Source organism: Diabrotica virgifera, chromosome 6 (assembly GCF_917563875.1).
Source record: "Diabrotica virgifera virgifera chromosome 6, PGI_DIABVI_V3a".
Taxonomy (NCBI): Eukaryota; Metazoa; Arthropoda; class Insecta; order Coleoptera; family Chrysomelidae; genus Diabrotica; species Diabrotica virgifera.
Genome location: NC_065448.1, coordinates 177430257 through 177448565, shown reverse-complemented (window position 1 = coordinate 177448565; position 18309 = coordinate 177430257). Strand labels below are relative to the sequence as shown.

General features: G+C 32.1%; 1 protein-coding gene and 1 long non-coding RNA gene across 5 annotated transcripts in view; one reads left to right on the top strand and one right to left on the bottom strand.

Moving 5' to 3' along the window:
- The window catches only part of LOC126887035 (zinc finger protein 227-like), a 51934-nt gene extending 37655 nt beyond the window's left edge, over nucleotides 1-14279 (bottom strand). For 2 of the 4 annotated variants that reach the window (XM_050654345.1, XM_050654346.1), the window contains exon 1: nucleotides 13678-14279. In XM_050654345.1, coding sequence (XP_050510302.1) covers nucleotides 13678-13888 — 211 coding nt within the window. In that variant the 5' untranslated portion in view covers nucleotides 13889-14279. Of the gene's footprint in view, nucleotides 1-259; nucleotides 2528-3269; nucleotides 6078-13677 lie in introns of those variants that run through there. The other 2 variants (XM_050654344.1, XM_050654347.1) reach the window with 2 other exon arrangements.
- Nucleotides 14280-14606: 327 nt separating this feature from the next.
- LOC126887038 (uncharacterized) lies at nucleotides 14607-17044 on the top strand. The gene is made up of 3 exons (XR_007698933.1): nucleotides 14607-14847; nucleotides 14908-15217; nucleotides 16028-17044. It is a non-coding gene; the product is annotated as an uncharacterized LOC126887038 (long non-coding RNA).
- Nucleotides 17045-18309: the final 1265 nt, after the last annotated feature.

Below are 18309 nucleotides of genomic sequence, written 5' to 3'. Positions count from 1 at the left end.
AATAAATGTAGTTTCAGAATTGTGTTTTTTTTTGTAATTAAGTGAAAGAACAGTACATATACACGATACATTTTTGCAAATATCTTTGTTTGGACTTTGTTTCAATAAATTTTATTTGGCTATTAACTTAATAAATAAGCTCAAAAGCTACACTTTTACAATGTATTACAATATCAAAAAACTACTAGTTTTTTGTTTAAATGTTTTTTTTTATTTTCTTAAAATAAAAGTTTTGGAGATGTACTATTCTTTTACTTACCGATTCACTTATATTATTATATTGACGTGTTCCCGTTAAGATCTTTTCTAGTATGTACTTTCAAATGGCGTTTCAAATGACCATTCTGAGAAAACTGCTTAGAACAAATCTCGCACTTATAAGGTTTTTCTTCAGTGTGCACTCTCAAATGTGTTTTCAATTCACTTGTAGTAAGAAACTGTTTGAGGCAAGTTTCAAACTTGTATGGTTTTCCCACAGTGTGCACTCTCAAATGTAATTTCAGATTACTTGCAAAACGAAACTGTTTTAAGCAAGTTTCACACTTGTATGGTTTTTCCCCAGTGTGCACTCTCAAATGTGTTGTTAAATTATCTGCTCTACTAAAACGTTTAAAACAAATCTCGTACTTGTGAGGTTTTTCTCCTGTGTGCACTCTCAAATGGCCTGCCTCACTAAACTGTTTAAAAAAAATCTCACACTTGAATTGTTTTTTCCCAGTGTGCACTCTTAAATGTTTTTTCAAACTACATGTTTGACTAAATTGTTTAAAACAAATCTCGCACTTGTAAAGTTTTTCCCCAGTGTGCGTTCTCAAATTACCCCAGGCTGTGGGTGAAAAATAGGTCGATTTCAGGATATAATTCAGGAATTTTTGAAACCTATCAGGTGTTGTAAAGGACGATGCCAGGAATAACTTCTACTAAAATGTAACCAAAAATATTGTGCGCTTTTTTTTATTGTGATTTTCATTTGTTAAATTTGCAATTTTTAATGATTTTTAATTTTGCAGCTTAGTACAGTGGAACCTCGATAAGTCGGCCCCCGATAACCCGGAAGTCCGGCTAACCCGAACCGATTTTCATCAGACAAACATTTCAACAATAAAAATGTATGTATTATGTTAAAACATTTTATCTGTAGCCTCTTCTGGAATGTCTTAAAAATATCGAGTTTCATTGATAAAACGGCTTCGACCATAATATAATATTTGAGAGATAATGGGTATTTGTGTAATTTGAACTATACGATAGTAAAAATGACTCATGGCACACGCCGGCAGCGGCAGAGCGATGTTAATTATCTGGGGCTATCGCAAACAACAGGCACCTGTTATTCCTTTATTTATTTCCAACTGTCTTTTAAAAAATTATTTTTTAAACAATGGTCTTTTAAACAATGAAAGAGCCACTGTTCTTAAATAACATAACATTGTTCCGATGGCAGACGAAATTGACACAACCGAAACTGACTGAGTTTTTTTTACCTAGAAATGAACAATACTCTATCTATACTGTCTATACTATACTCTATACAACTATAGGTAAGTTAGATGTGTACTGTGCATATTTCATGTTACTTTAATTATAACGGACTTTATCTATAAGTATACCGTATTTTATTAATTTTTACCATGCTCTCCGGCTAACCCGGATTTTCGATAACCCGAATCGGCCGCGGTCCCGATTAATCCGAGTTATCGAGGTTCCACTGTACCTATATTGATTTTAAAAAAAACTTTTTAATAGAAAGTTGTAGTGAATTAAAAAACCTACAATTTGAGGTATGGTAAGTTTAATTTTGTTAATTGGTTATTGCAAAACAGCCTGCGAAAGGTCCAAAATGGCCGTTTTTTACAATTGCTTTATTTATTGTACAAATATTTTTTTTTTATTTTTAAAGCTTGAAAATGAAGATCTTTCAATTCCAAACATAAAAAAAAATGTAAAGCCAGATTAACGAATTTGTTGCTTAGATATTATAAATTGTTTATCTCAAGAAGTCAAATGTAGAAGGCTATAACTTTTTGGAAAAAAATCGTAGAGAGTTGGTGAAACATCCAATCTCCTTCTATAGAGCTATGTTTTCATATTCTGATGTAAATAAATGCGTAAAACATTTTTAAATCTCTAATTTTTGGGTTTGAAAATAAGGGGGCAAATTTCGTTATAAACATTTAGAGCTGAAGCGGCCCTGTACATCCTGTGAGTTTTTAACTTCAGATTATTGTTGCTGAAGATGAAATGAAGATTATAAAAAAATAAAAAATTTCTACGACCAACTGAAGCCGAAATAATTTTTGGATTTGAAAATAAGGAGGCAAATTTCGTTATAAACATTTAGGGCTGAAGCGGCCCTGTACATCCTATGAGTTTATAACTTACAGATTATTGTTGCTGAAGACGAAACGAAGATTTATAAAAAAATAAAAAAATTTCTACAACCAACTGAAACCGAGATAATTGTTTGTTTTTTCTTAAATCGTAGTGCCTTTATTTATAACAATTAAGAAATTATTTTACAGTCATTGACTAAAGAAAGACTTATATTATCTTAAAATAAAAATTATTATAAAATATAATTACATTTAATTATTAAAAATTATTTTTAAAATCGGTGCTTTTGTGAACGGCCGAATTTTGCAAATCGCCCGGCTCGCTTCAAATCCGCGCGCTCCGAAAATTTTTACGTATTAAATTTTGTCAGAAAACAATTTAATAATATTACTATTATAATATACAGTCTATTTACCACTGTATTTGTTTTTCTTGATAAACTTTTATATGTGAAATTTCATTTCTGAAGAAATAATATTACAAAAATGATACATATATATGAAATATATAACTATATTTTTAATTTTTTCATTGTTATATAAATATAATAATAATATTATTACTTCTTACTATAATATACAATATAAAACTTTTTCTTCTTGTAGTGACTATTCGTTTTGGATTTCACATATAAAAGTTTATCAAGAAAAACAAATACAGTGGTAAATAGACTGTATATTATAATGGTAATATTATTAAATTGTTTTCTGATAAAATTTAATACAAGTTACGTAAAAATTTTCCGAGCGCGCGGATTTGAAGCGAGCCGGGCGATTTGCAGAATTCGGCCGCTCACAAAAGCACCGATCTTAAAAATAATTTTTAATAATTAAATGTAATTATATTTTATAATAATTTTTATTTTAAGATAATATAGTCTTTCTTTAGTCATGACTGTAAAATAATTTCTTAATTGTTATAAATAAAGGCACTACGTTTTAAGAAACAAAAAACAATTATCTCGGCTTCAGTTGGTTGTAGAAATTTTTTATTTTTTTATAAATCTTCCTTTCGTCTTCAGCAACAATAATCTGTAAGTTAGAAACTCATAGGATGTATAGGGCCGCTTCAGCTCTAAATGTTTATAACGAAATTTGCCCCCTATTTTCAAACCCAAAAGTTATCTCGGCTTCAGTTGGTCGTAGAAATTTTTTATTTTTTTTTATAAATCTTCGTTTCATCTTCAGCAACAATAATCTGTAAGTTAAAAACTTATAGAATGTACAGAGCCGTTTCAGCTCTAAATGTTTATAACGAAATTTGCCCCTTATTTTCAAACCCAAAAATTAGAGGTTTAAAAATGTTATACGCATTTATGTACATCAGAATATGAAAATATAACTCTTTAGAAGAAGATTGGATGTTTCACCAACTCTCTACGATTTTTTTTCAAAAAGTTATAGCCTTCGACATTTGACCTCTTGGGATAAACAATTAATAATATCTAAGCAACAAATTCGTTAATCTGGTTTACAATTATTTTTTGTTTGGAATTGAAAGATCTTCATTTTAAAGCTTTAAAAAATTAAAAAAAAAATTATTTGTACAATAAATAATGCAATTGTAAAAAACGGAACGGAACGAAATTAAACTTACCATACCTCAAATTGTAGGTTTTTTAATTTACTACAACTTTCTATAAAAAAGTTTTTCTCTAAAATCAATATCCTAAGCGGAAAAATAAAAATCATTAAAAATTGCGAATTTAACAAATGAAAATCGCAATAAAAAAAAGCGCACAATATTTTTGGTTACATTTTAGTAGAAGTTATTCCTGGCATCGTCCTTTACAACACCTTATAGGTTTCAAAAATTCCTGAATTATATCACGTTTTTTCACCCACAGCCTGGGGTAAATGTGTTTTCAATTCACTTGTAGTACGAAACTGTTTTAAACAAATGTCGCACTCGTAAGGTTTTTCTTCAGTGTGCACTCTTAAAAAAATGTCTTTTTGCTTCACTTGAAATACAAAACTGTTTTAAGGAAGTTTCACACTTGTATGGTTTTTCCCCAGTGTGCACTCTCAAATGTATTTTAAAATCACTTGAAGTAAGAAACTGTTTTAAGCAAGTTTCACACTTGTATGGTTTTTCGCCAGTGTGCACTCTCACATGTGTTGTTAAATTATCTGCTCTACTAAAACGTTTAAAACAAATCTCGCACTTGTGAGGTTTTTCTCCTGTGTGCACTCTCAAATGTGTTTTCAAATGTCCTGCCTCACTAAACTGTTTAAAACAAATCTCGCACTTGTGAGGTTTTTCTCCTGTGTGCACTCTCAAATGTTTTTTCAAACTACATTTTTGACTAAATTGCTTAAAACAAATCTCGCACTTGTAAGGTTTTTCCCCAGTGTGCGTTCTCAAATGTGTCTTCAATTCACTTGTAGTACGAAACTGTTTTAAACAAATGTCGCACTCGTACGGTTTTTCTTCAGTGTGCACTCTAAAATGTATTTTCAAATCACTTGAACTAAGAAACTGTTTTAAGCAAGTTTCACACTTGTATGGTTTTTCCCCAGTATGCACTCTCAAATGTGTTGTTAAATTAACTGCTCTACTAAAACGTTTAAAACAAATCTCGCACTTGTGAGGTTTTTCTCCTGTGTGCACTCTCAAATGTGTTTTCAAATGGCCTGCCTCATTAAACTGTTTAAAACAAATCTCGCACTTGTGAGGTTTTTCTCCTGTGTGCACTCTCAAATGTTTTTTCAAACTACATGTTTGACTAAATTGCTTAAAACAAATCTCGCACTTGTAAAGTTTTTCCCCAGTGTGCGTTCTCAAATGTGACTTCAATTCACTTGTAGTACGAAACTGTTTTAAACAAATGTCGCACTCGTACGGTTTTTCTACAGTGTGCACTCTTAAAAAATGTCTTTTCGCTTCACTTGAAGTACAAAACTGTTTAAAGCAAGTTTCACACTTGTATGGTTTTTCCCCAGTGTGCCCTCTAAAATGTATTTTCAAATCACTTGAAGTAAGAAACTGTTTTAAGCAAGTTTCACACTTGTATGGTTTTTCGCCAGTGTGCACTCTCAAATGTGTTGTTAAATTATCTGCTCTACTAAAACGTTTAAAACAAATCTCGCACTTGTGAGGTTTTTCTCCTGTGTGCACTCTCAAATGTGTTTTCAAACGGCCTGCCTCACTAAACTGTTTAAAACAAATCTCGCACTTGTAAAGTTTTTCCCCAGTGTGCGTTCTCAAATGTGTCTTCAATTCACTTGTAGTACGAAACTGTTTTAAACAAATGTCGCACTCGTACGGTTTTTCTTCAGTGTGCACTCTTAAAAAATGTCTTTTCGCTTCACTTGAAGTACAAAACTGTTTAAAGCAAGTTTCACACTTGTATGGTTTTTCCCCAGTGTGCACTCTCAAATGTATTTTCAAATCACTTGAAGTAAGAAACTGTTTTAAGCAAGTTTCACACTTGTATGGTTTTTCCCCAGTGTGCAGGCTCAAATGTGTTTTCAAATTACATGCTTGACTAAAATGCTTAAAACAAATCTCGCACTTGAGAAGTTTTTCTCCAGTGTGCACTCTCAAATGTTCTTTTAAACGCTCATTTCGAGAAAACGTCTTAAAACAAACTTCACATTTGTAAGGTCCTTGTCCAGTCGCAACAGTCATATTTTGATCTAATGCTTTTCCTTCATCTTGTTGACTCATATAATTTCCTTCATCAGATGAATGTTTAGATAGTGTCTCCATCATTTCCAATTTGCTCTCCTCTTGGGAATAACCTAAAATAAAAAAAAACAATGTTGTTCTGAAGCTATTTTCTTGTGGCATTTTTACAATTTTAACTATTTAGAATGGGAAATAAGCCACAATATTATTAAAAAATGATTTTTATTAACGTTTCGACGCCCAAATCGGGTGCCGTTGTCAAAATACAAAATACTATTAATATAAATTAATATACTATTAATAAGTTGGGGTTGATTTCATGTAATCGAATGAACTATCTTTCAGTAAAGTCGTCCCAGGAACGCAACTCATAAATATTGGCAATATCATTTTAAAGTCTTCTACTTTAAAATGTATCATATGTATCTGAATTGCCGATATAAATGAGTCAAATTAAATAAATTATTAGAAGAACTTTTTTACTAAGCAACAACATTTTTGTTTATATTAATAGTATTTTGTATTTTGACAACGGCACCCGATTTGGGCGTCGAAACGTTAATAAAAATCATTTTTTAATAATATTGTGGCTTATTTCCCATTCTAAATAGTTAAAATTGAAAAAAAAAACAATGTATGTCATGCCAAAAAAATTGCATGGCAAGTTTTTTTGATAACCGTTATTAGTAACCAGTAGCGTGTCATCAATATTTTTGGTTTTCGAAAGTTCTGCCAACTTTCAACAGTGAGGCAACAGTGCGTCGGCAATATACGACAGTGACATCATACTATTAAAAACAATAATAAATTGTTGTACTCATAGGCGCGCTAAATGATGCCAAGTCAGTCACGTTCGATTTCTTGCTATAGAAAATCGATTTTTAGTAAATCCAATTTGACACAAAATCTAGGCATGGGATAAAAAAGTTTATTTGAAGAAAGTGTATTTTTTTGTTCTTATTAATGGCGGTACAGGCTCCGTTTTTGCAATATTTTTTTTAGTTATAGAGTAATTTCCAATACTAATGTGTGCCAAATATCTCGACAAAATATTCAAAATTACAGTCGCAATCTTGGACCGCGTTTTCTGCGCGCTACTGTTGCTTCTTAAGTATTGTGCTAGCTGTGTTTTACTGAACTTCACCAATACCATTAATTTCAATTCATTAATATCACAGAAACAGTATTGCGGATTGCTACGAGCAAGACCAAATGAAGAGTGGATTTATATAACGGGCCAAGTGACAAAAATCAATATTTCTGTTGTTTCCATTATAATGGTCTATGCAATAATGCCGGTGAACTGTATTATTCGCCAAGTGACAGTTGCATTGGAAACAACTTTAAATAAATTCAACAGATAGCTTCCACTGTTAATTATAGTGTTCCGTTTCCTGATAAAATCTCATTTTTCTCGATTGTGTATTTTTGCCACTTGGCCCGTTATATATCTCCACTCTTCAAATGCAATACATACGATGCAATACATACGAAGAAATGTGTTTTTTTTCTAAGGTGAGAATCATCTAAAGAGATCTGGAAAAATGGCCCAGATACTGTTGGATTCGTCAAAGCTATAACGTTTGAATGTTGCCGAGGTTAGTTCGAACGCCTACCAACTAAACTCACCCCCTCTTCCAGCAGTGCGCCAGGGACATTTCTTGGCGAAAGTAACTTCGAAGCGCACTACCGCGGTCCACAAATTAATCTGTGACAAAGTATAGTCTTCAGTATAGGGTTTCGAAGAAAGCTGTCTCTGAAGGGCGTATCGTTGTGTATGTAGGGCCATGGTTTAAAAGTGCAATGACGAGTATAGAAAACAAAACATACATAAAGTTGGTATATAGGACATATACATAGATAAAACTAATAACTTAGACTAGAACATGTATCCACTGATGTCGAAGTTTCTAAAGGTTCAGTATTGTTGTTTAATGACCAGGACCATGGTTTAGGAATATAATGACGGGTGACGGGAATAAGAAAACAAATATATTATGGTGGATAAATACGACAGATGCATAGATAAAACTAATGCGTTAGACTAAAATATGTGTTTAATGTATTAATAGCACAAATTAAAAAAAATTGAAGACACTCGTGGGAGTGCCGACAGAAGTGAAAACTTCTTATAGTATATAAATTACGAGCTCAATGCTTTTTCTCCATCCAAAAAGAAGTGCTATACCTATATCATATACGCGATGCGTATGCCCCATGCTATTTATGTATACATACACATAATTTATATACATACAAAATTTATTTCAGCGAAGTGATGACGGTCGCAAATTCAATACTTTTTCTCCATCCAAAAAGTGCACAACGTCCCTCAAGAAGTTTTCACTTCAAATATTTATTTCGTCGAAGCGATAATGGTCGCGATGACGGTCGCTAATTTAATTTTTTTTTCCAATCCAAAAAGTGCAATACGTCCCTAAAGAAGTTTTCACTTCAAAAATTTATTTCGTCGAAGCGATGACGGTCCCTAATTCAATACTTTTCACCCATTCAAAAAGTGCACAACGTCCCTAAAGAAATTTTCACTTCAAAAATTTATTTCGTCGAAGCGATGACGGTCGCTAATTTAATAGTAAAATTTAATAAAACATTTTTGTCCTGGTAAAAGGTATACTAGTTTAAAAAGCCCCTATAGGGCTACAAACATATAAACATCGTTCTTCAACGATACTGGCTCCAAACTAACTCACCGGTGGCAGGGTGGATTCAAATAGAATGATTAAATATACCTGGGCCCCAGCTTCCTTTATTGCCAGCCAGTACAAACGGATAACTATAACTTATTCCCCAAATGAAGCAAAGGAACAATACCCACATACAACTTTTATTACCCTAAGATGTAATACTAACATCGGTTACGAGGTTGTCTCTTACAAATACACTATACAAGTGATTAGGTGACATTAACTATCTCAAATAATTAAGAAGAGTGACTACAAGTAGTATTTAAGTGACAAATTCGTCTAAATATTATTTAAAAAAAAATTCAAAGTGACAAAATTATCTTAAAGAAATATAACTATTAAAACTTAAAATCCACTATTTCAAATACATATATATTTCCCCCATACACTAAATTCAAGAAGAAAAATAACAACAAAGCTGGTAACAAAGACTGGAAGATGTTCCTTCCTCAACACGAACGAACTTCAGGTAAGCGCTAAATATTTAAAAAGTTTTAAACATGGTAAAGAGATTCCAATAAAATTCCTGCCTTTGCCCCATTACAATTTTAACTGTGATGTACGTATTTTAAAAACCTTAAATGCTGTGTATTTTAAATAAATGTAGCAATAAAAAAAAAGAAAAATTAATAACTGGCTATTACACCCTAAATTTATATGTTTCTGTTCATGAAAAATAAGTTACTAACATCGGCAAAAAAATTAATAGATACTCAGATCATCCTCTTAATAAAGTTTAAATTAAAAATGAACAAATAATAAAGTTCATCCTCTTAATACTATCCAAAAAAATTAAGTTCAAACAAAGCATAACTATAACTTAATTAATAAAATTAAATGTAAAAACTTAATTCTGAATCTCCTCCACAGATTACTATGATATCTACAACGGATTATGTAGGGGCTTATAATTCTACCATTAGGTCCAACAGTCCATCTAATTGACATGCCATGACGCTCAAATGGCCTCCCTGTTGAAAGCGTGTGACTTCAAAAAAAAACATCCCCTACTATGTTTTCCTGTTTTCCTTCCAACACAGGGTTAAAATTAATTTCTCCACTTTTATTTCTCCTTCAATGCAATCCTTTTTTTTTAACTGGTCCGGTTTGGAGCAAATTTATCCGAAAATAATTTGGCTTTTCCTATTCACTATTAACAAAAGATTGTCAGCACTTCCTTAAGAATCTTACCACAGCAATCACCAATTGGTAGGAAAAATTTCACCAAAAATATGGTCGTATCCAAAACATATATTTTTGATCGCCTTAATAGGCACTTTTACTCCATGCACTTTTTGTAACAGCTCCGATGACCAGACTCGACAAAGAACCACACCCAACAACGACTCGTTTGTCAAAAATCGTGCACCATGGCCTTAGAGAGAAATAGAAAATCAAAACGAAACACATGCTCCACCAAAGAGACCGTGTTTCGAATATGTCAATTAAGTACACCTAATTCAACAATTTTATTAATTGTTGGCGTTATCATTGACGTATGAAAGGTAGAACTGGTTGTCTACACTCGAGGGGAATGCCTAAAAATTCTTAGCGAAAATATTATACCGTTACACTTTTACAAATATACTAAAAGCCTTATATAAATATAAACATCCTAAAATCCAAAGGATGGATAAAATTCCTATGGATGTGGCTTTAGGGCAACATATGACTCCCACAGGTGGTAAGTGGCTTAATAAATTAGGTCATTGTGTTATATTATTGTGTTATATTTTAATAAAGGGCATGGTGTGTGAAGGATTCCAAGAAAATCACTTTCTTTATTAATTCTCCTCTTTTTTGGGGATGGAAAAAAATGCATTATACAAATTTGTAAATAACACCAGTACATGGATAATCGCTGAAAGTTTTTTTACTCTAGTATAGGCGGTTCAGTTGGTATAAGAAGGGATTTTTTTAAAATGTAACAACCTGTAATTAAAAAATGGGTAATTGCCCTTAAATTAAACCTACTCCAAAAAATCAGCCACTTATTTGTGATTAATCTCCCCAGGGTTTCTTCATAATTATCATTACAGTTAGGGAAAAATAATTTTTTTGAAACATTCTTTTTAAAAACTTGTTAACTTTGGGGGCGCCACAGAGTGACAGAAATTGAATTTGTCAGATTATAGTTGACCAGCACGATTACTCGAATAGTAGTTTATACAATCATTATCTCTAGTGATGTTGAATGTTTTTCTAAGAATGACATTAGAAGTACAGAAATAGTCAAGTGTGACTTTAAATTTTCTACTAAATTAATATAACTACGTTGAACAATTGTATCGCCGTCTCACTCTGTCAATTATAAATATGTAACTGCGTATGTCTTGGATAACGTTTTTGCTTTGTAGACAATAGTTAATAATCTATCTCTCTCGTTTGTTATTTATAGAAAAAGGCAGAAAATCCAAAATATGTGCTTGATATGATCGTTCATAGGTATTCTTTCATTTTTCCGACTGTAATTTATATTTTAGAATTATTTATATATCTATGTATTATTAATATTATTTATAATTTAAAATAACTTACATATAAAATCAGAATTTGGTGTCAGTTTTGAAAGTAAACTGGATGTAAGACCAAATACTTGCAATGTCGATCATGCATGAGGTTTTTTCTTGGGTTTTCCTCGTGATTTACTATGGAATCACTAACACAATAATTTTACTGTCACCATTGCATGTGGTTGTCTTTTTAAAGACAGATTACATGCTATGATTGATAATCGAATGAACTATCTTTCAATAAAGTCGTGCCAGGAACGCAACTCATAAATATTATAATATAACATATTATTAGTAATATTAGAGTTTGGGAAATATGCAAAATGAATATTAAGTGCATATTTGCATTTTTTGGATAAATGGTATATATGCATATACATTTATTAAAAATGCATATTTTCAGATATATCACAATATGGACAAACATCTGAGGACATAAGTAATACAATTTAGCGAGTTAGGTAAAAATATCCCTTGGAAATACCTCTTATTGGTATTAGCATATTAGTTTCCGTTAAGGAGTTGCAAAAAAACGAACCATGTAACTATTTGTAAATTTGTAAATGAATGTCTGAGTAACTTTTTTTTACTCAACCGATACTCACAGAAAAATTTTTGTTGTTGTTAAGTGATGCTGTGCCGCACAATCACCAAATGGGTGATAGCGTGATAAATAGCAGTCTGATTTTTGCATGACAGTTTAATCTCTGTTCGGAGAGTTTAAGTCTGTTCTGTCGGACAAAATAAATGTGCCGTTTTCGTGGTGTGACCGTTCCAAATTTTTAACCTGTTCCAAAATTAAAACTGCCCCTGTTCCAGTGTTCCCATATATCAAAGTTTATCCAACTAGACACCCTTAAGCCATTAACAAATTTTCAGCTTGCTATTAATCAATTTTTTTTTCATATGCAGGATCCAGACCTATTATGTGCCTTTAGAGAATTAGAGACGTCATTTGTAGTTTCGATGTAGATGTGCTACAAAAAATGGTGAATGTTTTAAAAAAAAACCGTTAAAAAATATTTCTGAATCAATTTGTAAATTAGAAAAGCGAAACATTTCATTAGACCAAAATATTGAAATTAGGTATCAATTGATTAAATGAAAAAATTAAACACCTTGGGGAAACCAAAAAAGTGTATCAAAAATGCTGCACAGTGTTAAATAAAATGAGGGATATTCCAAAATAATTCAAATAAATAATATTATTAAGAAGGGGCATTGTGAAGATAAATTAGTTTTACAGAAAGAACCATAAACAATACCATATTTTGTTTGCTCCTTTAACTTCTTGTGAAGTAGAAAGAAGTTTTTCCGCATATGAACATTTATTATTATCAGACAGATGGCACAGTTTTTCTGTAGAAAATTTAGAACAAAATTTAATAATATATAGTTTTAACTGTAGTAATAATATACTTAATAAAGAATGATGATGATGATGAATATAAAGAATAAATGAATATAATGATGTATGTAATAGACATTTCAATAAATATTTTTTGTGATTTTAGCATAAAATAAATTAAATACCTACCTTCAATACAAGGATTACTGCGTTTTTTATTTACATGCATAAAATACATAAAAGCATATTTTAGTGCATATTTCAACTATTTTTTGTGCTTCTACTGTAATATGATTAAGGTAGGCTTTTCTGTAATGATTTGTTGGCAAGTACAGTAGAACCTCGATTATCCTTCAGGGCACCGGACCAAGGGTATGACGGATAATCGAAAAGACGGTTAACAGAACAATAAAAAAAATTAAAAATTCATAGTACAACTCTCAAATTTCATTTGTATGGTTTGTTTGACAATATAAGAGAGATTTGTGTTCGTACAATAGAATCAATTTAAAATATTCTGAAATCTGTGTTTGTTTTACTGTTGCTTCACATTTTGCGACGGCTGAATTTCTTAATCAGCATAAGATCATGCAATCTACTTTATTGGCTTCTTCTTGTTGAGAATACCACTCGATGAATTATGGCATATGCGATGCAGCTTCTCTAGATTATTTACGCAAATTTTTGTCAGTTACAATAGGTTCATCAATATAGCTACAGTCAAATTCCAAGCCTGTGTCAGCTTCTGAATCTGTTTGGTCCGCCTTTGTTGCCATTTCAATTTCTTTATCTGTCAGCAATGGATAGCTGTTTGTGTCCTCATCACAAATCAAATTAACTTTTTTTATTTTTTTTTTGCATTAAAATTATTGCTAATGTATTCAATACAACTTCTGTATGTACCCTGACCGTGGTTAATGGAGAGACGGATAATCTAGATTCCACTGTATACACATTCTTACCCTAGAAGGGTTGGTCCTATGGGACCAACTTGGTCTTGGGAATGTGTTAAACATTTAAAATCAAATACAAACATTTTATATGTAGCTCCAACCCAACCCAACTTCTAAGCATATAATGAACTTCCTCAACATAATAATTAAGCTGTTATATCATGTTTTTGTAATAATAATTATTATTTACTTACTTTTTTCATTTGTTGTTTGCTTTTCTTCAAATGGTGTAAATTTATGTTCATCTTGTTCTACTTCAGTTTTTAAGACTACCACATAATCCTCGTATACACTTTCAGTCTTATGTTCTTCTTTAACTTCAATTTTGAAGACATCCAAAAGATCATCATCATAGGTTTTATCTGTTTTACAAGTTTGCTCACTAGCTTCTTGTTTTACTTCCATTTTATTTGTCAGTTATTTCAGTTTATGTTTACACAAATAAAATCACTTTGTCACTTTGTAAATAATTTTTAAAAACTTCAGAACCAGAACGGTTTTTGCAAGCACTTCAACTTCAGCAAGCTAGGGAAATGGATGGGGGGATCATGGATGGGATATGGGATGGGAAATGGCTTGCTTGTCGATTGTCATGTCAAGTTACTTGGATCTCGGAGTATGGAAAACTTTTTACCCTCTCCCTAGAGTGACCGCAACGAGAACGAAACTGAAGACTGTGAAGCCAAAACCACAGTTTTTTTGCTATTCGAAATTGTTGTATAAACCTATATCACAGTTTTTTTGCTTATACGAATCAGTTAGTTCACTCTAGTTTTTATGCGGTTCCTGCGCTTGCAGAAACTCCTAGCAGACTGCGCAGTAGACTAGGAGGAAAATGTTGCTGTTGCAAGATTTAAAATATTCCGATAAAGAATATTCCAAAATTATAATAAAATAATTATGATTATCGATTTTTTTCAAAAAGCTGAAAATTAAATTCATAAATGGTAAAATGCTTTACGTACACACTTGTATAAAATTTGAAAAATAATATTTTCTAATTATTGATTGAATGTATTCAAACAATTAATCACAAGTAACTATCTAAATTGGTGACATTTGGCAACAGTGAGTAGACCTGGTTTATTTATGTATGTTTATTCCAAACATAACCTTATAAACAAACAGTTGTTTATTTAGAGTTATTTATTATTGTTTTCTGATATTTTGCAATTGTTAAGTTGGTTTACTTCGAATTTAATATGCATTACTGTGGTATTTCTCCAGTTTTCTAAGAAGGTTGGTGATTTTGAATTGGGATTATGATGAATTTAACCCAAAGGCAATGTGTGTTTATTTATGTGGCAAAATTCCAGGCACCATAAAAATTTGAGTTTCTTCCTGTTGCCCATGGATGAAAATCGGTAAGAACGTAAATTCTATTTAATATCATTGACATCATTTTTGACGTGCTGTCGTTTTAGGTTTGCAGAATGAAAAGAAATTGTTCAATGTGATAAACTTCTATGAACAGTCCTCAATATTGTTACATTAACTTTTAAATATGCACTTTACATCTTGAGGAGCAGGCCTTTGCAGAAATACTGAAAAGCGGGTTGCAAAACAATGCAAAATAAAATAAATGAAATATGTCTTGAGATTAAACATTCAAGTTAAAGGTGTGTTCTTTCTTAAACTGGAATGATAATTTTGTAATTCTGTAGGCACATCTATTGAGAAGTTACAACCAGTGGAAAAGTGCCTTAAGGGAATCTATGACATATATAATTGAAGGTATGAGTATATGTTTCAAATTAATTGTTGGATGATTCTGAGAAAGTGTAAATTTTTTTCATGAATTTGGTACGTTACTGTCTTTATCTAAACTCTAAAAATCATTGACATCTATTTTGAAAAACCATGTTCCTAGAAACCATTGATAACAAATATAGACGGTTACCTCTGCATTCGTTGTATCATCTTACTACCCTATCCATAGTGAGTCTAATTTTTAAATCTATAATAATTGTTTATGTGCTGGTTTCATAAAGATGCTTCAAAAATCTATATGGGTCTTACTAGGCAGCACAGCCATGCCTTTAATAGCTTTTCCAATTATATTTTCAATATGCTTATTCTAGTTAAGATTGCGGGACAAAAAGACCACTAAATATTTGAGTTCATTTTTAGGTATCAGCATTGGCTCTACAGCCCATGGTGGGTCTTGGCCTGTTCCAGAATCAGCTTCCACTCTTTCCTATCCTTTGCTTGTCTTTCCAATTTCTCACTCGAGCATGAATTTTTGGTATATATGGGATTATATTGTGATAACGACCAGATCTATGAAAGAATAGTATGTTGTTAAAGAGGATTGTGGTGACACTATTCATGAATATCTGATAATATTGGTTAATGTGAATGGAGTCCAAAATGGGGTTTAGGCTGTTATATAAAAAATTATGTCATTAGCATATGGAAGTAGGGCGACATTATCTGGTATTAAATTATGTGATTGAGGAGAATTAAACCTAAAAACTCTATTTATTCTGCTAATCAATATGATTTTAATATATTTTAATATAAAACATATGTTATTCTTTCTAGGGACATCTCCTCTGAAGGAATTACAATTATTTGCCAGTATGTCAAATGAATTTTCAACATCAGTCATACTTTCATGAATTTATTGATGAAAATAAAACTAGGTACATGATTTATTATTTACTTCCAAGGGATTCTAAGATACTATGTGTAAAAAGTCCAATATGCAGTGATGAGCATGCTAATAACAGGCAAAATATGGGATATAACGCCAAAGATGGGAAACATGGGATGCATTCTGAAGTAAAAAGAGATGAAACTGAGAGAAATTATCGATATAAACATATAAATTAACATTACATTACATAGTTTCCCACCTTTAGACGTATCAGATGAGTATGAGAACTGTCACTGTGCCAGGAGAATTTTATAAAATACTCATGTCACAGATATCTAAAGGTGGGAAACTATGTAATGTTATCGTCGGCTAAGAGTGTTAACCTGCTAACTCCATTTTTCACTGTGAGTGATATTGGGGTAGTTTCTAGGTCTGTGTACCTTCATACCATGTCCCACAAGCCCGCTGGTTCCACTGTAGTTTAGAGATAGCTATTTCCAAACTACATTGGTGTCGACGGGTTTGTGTGGTGGTGTATGAAAATACACGGACCCAGAAACTAGCCCAATATCACTCAAAGTGAAAAATGGAGTTAGCAGGTTAAAACTCTTATCCAAGGTTATGTTAATTTATTCGTTTATAACGATAAGTTCCACTTCTACCAGTTTCATCTCTTTTTATCTCACAAGTTAATATATTTTGCCGGTTATTAGTGTGAGTGCTCATTACTGTATATTTACGATTCTGTGATTTCTCAATATGATGCTGAGTAGGTATAGATCTAAGTAGGTATATAGTAGGTATCTACAATCCTTTCAAAACAGAAATTTATAAGTTCATTTTATGTACCTATTAAACTTTATTTTAAGGATGAATTTGAAATGCTTGTAGGGAATATATCTGTAAAAAATAAAATTGGTATTGTAAAATTGAAATTCTCAAAATATAATTTATAATTCGAATGTATTATTATTTTTTTCCTCTATAGAAAAGTCCTCTTATTAGTTTTCTTATTAGCTCTTGACAAGACATCAGTACTTCGATTTTTAGATTTCTCACAAGGATTCAGATCCGGAAGATCCTGCGTAGACGCCAGTACTTACTTAATTACTTATTCCTCTTCACTCCATGCGGAGCATAGGGCGTCACTGTCTGCCTCCATTCTGTCTTATCCTTTGCACTGATCTTTATTTCTGTCCAGGTTTTCCCAATAGGGCTTTTCATTTACAGTCATTTGTTTCGAGCTTCTGTCATATGTCGTATAATCCGTGTATATTCATAGATATAACAGAATAGATTAGGCCAGTTCGAAAAATAGAGTAACGCAGAACAGTTCGGGTTGGTGGTCTATCTTTCTCTCTCTACTGGCGCTCAGCTTTCTCTCTCTAGCATATGATGGCTGCCGCCTCTGTGTAACTGTCGTTCTATTACTCCCACCTCTTGGTAGATACGCTCACACTCGCACGACAGACAAAGATAGCTAGACCACCGTACTTGATATCAGCGTTACACCCCGATGCATTGAGTGGCATATGACTAGCCTGATCTATTGTTGACATATCTCTGTGTATATTAGTATTATACACAGATTATACAACATATGACAGCAGCTCGAAGCAAATGACAATCAATGAAAAGCCCTATACCATTAATTTCTTTTTCAACACTTCTTTTCCACATTTCTACGGGTCTACCTGGTCTTCTCTTTCCATGTGGTGTATATTCTAGGGCTTGCCTCGCTATGTCTGTGTCAGGTCTCCTTAGTGTGCGTGCTCCATCCAACTCCATTTCCTTTTGCATATTATCTTAGATATACATAGGTTTCTGGTTAGTTCTTGTCCATAGCTCTTGGTTTGATATACGGTTTGGCCAGTAAATGTTAAGAATCTTCCTTAGGCATTTATTTATGAATACCTGCATCTGTCCAATACATTTTCTTGACACTTTCCAAGTTTCTGCTCCATATAGTAATACAGTCTTCACGTTGCGGTTCACGGTTTTAATTGTCATCTGATGTGAAGACCACATTTTCCTTAGCATATTGAATGCGTTTGTAGCGTAGACTAGCTGTAGTAGACAGCATATCTATGTTTTACCTGACAAAGGCTTTCGATCGCATCCAAGTCGAAGACGTCTTACACTTACTGTATAGAAGATACATGCCAATCAATATTATACGAACCATCGAAAACATCTATTTCCATAATCGAATACAGGCAAAGATAAA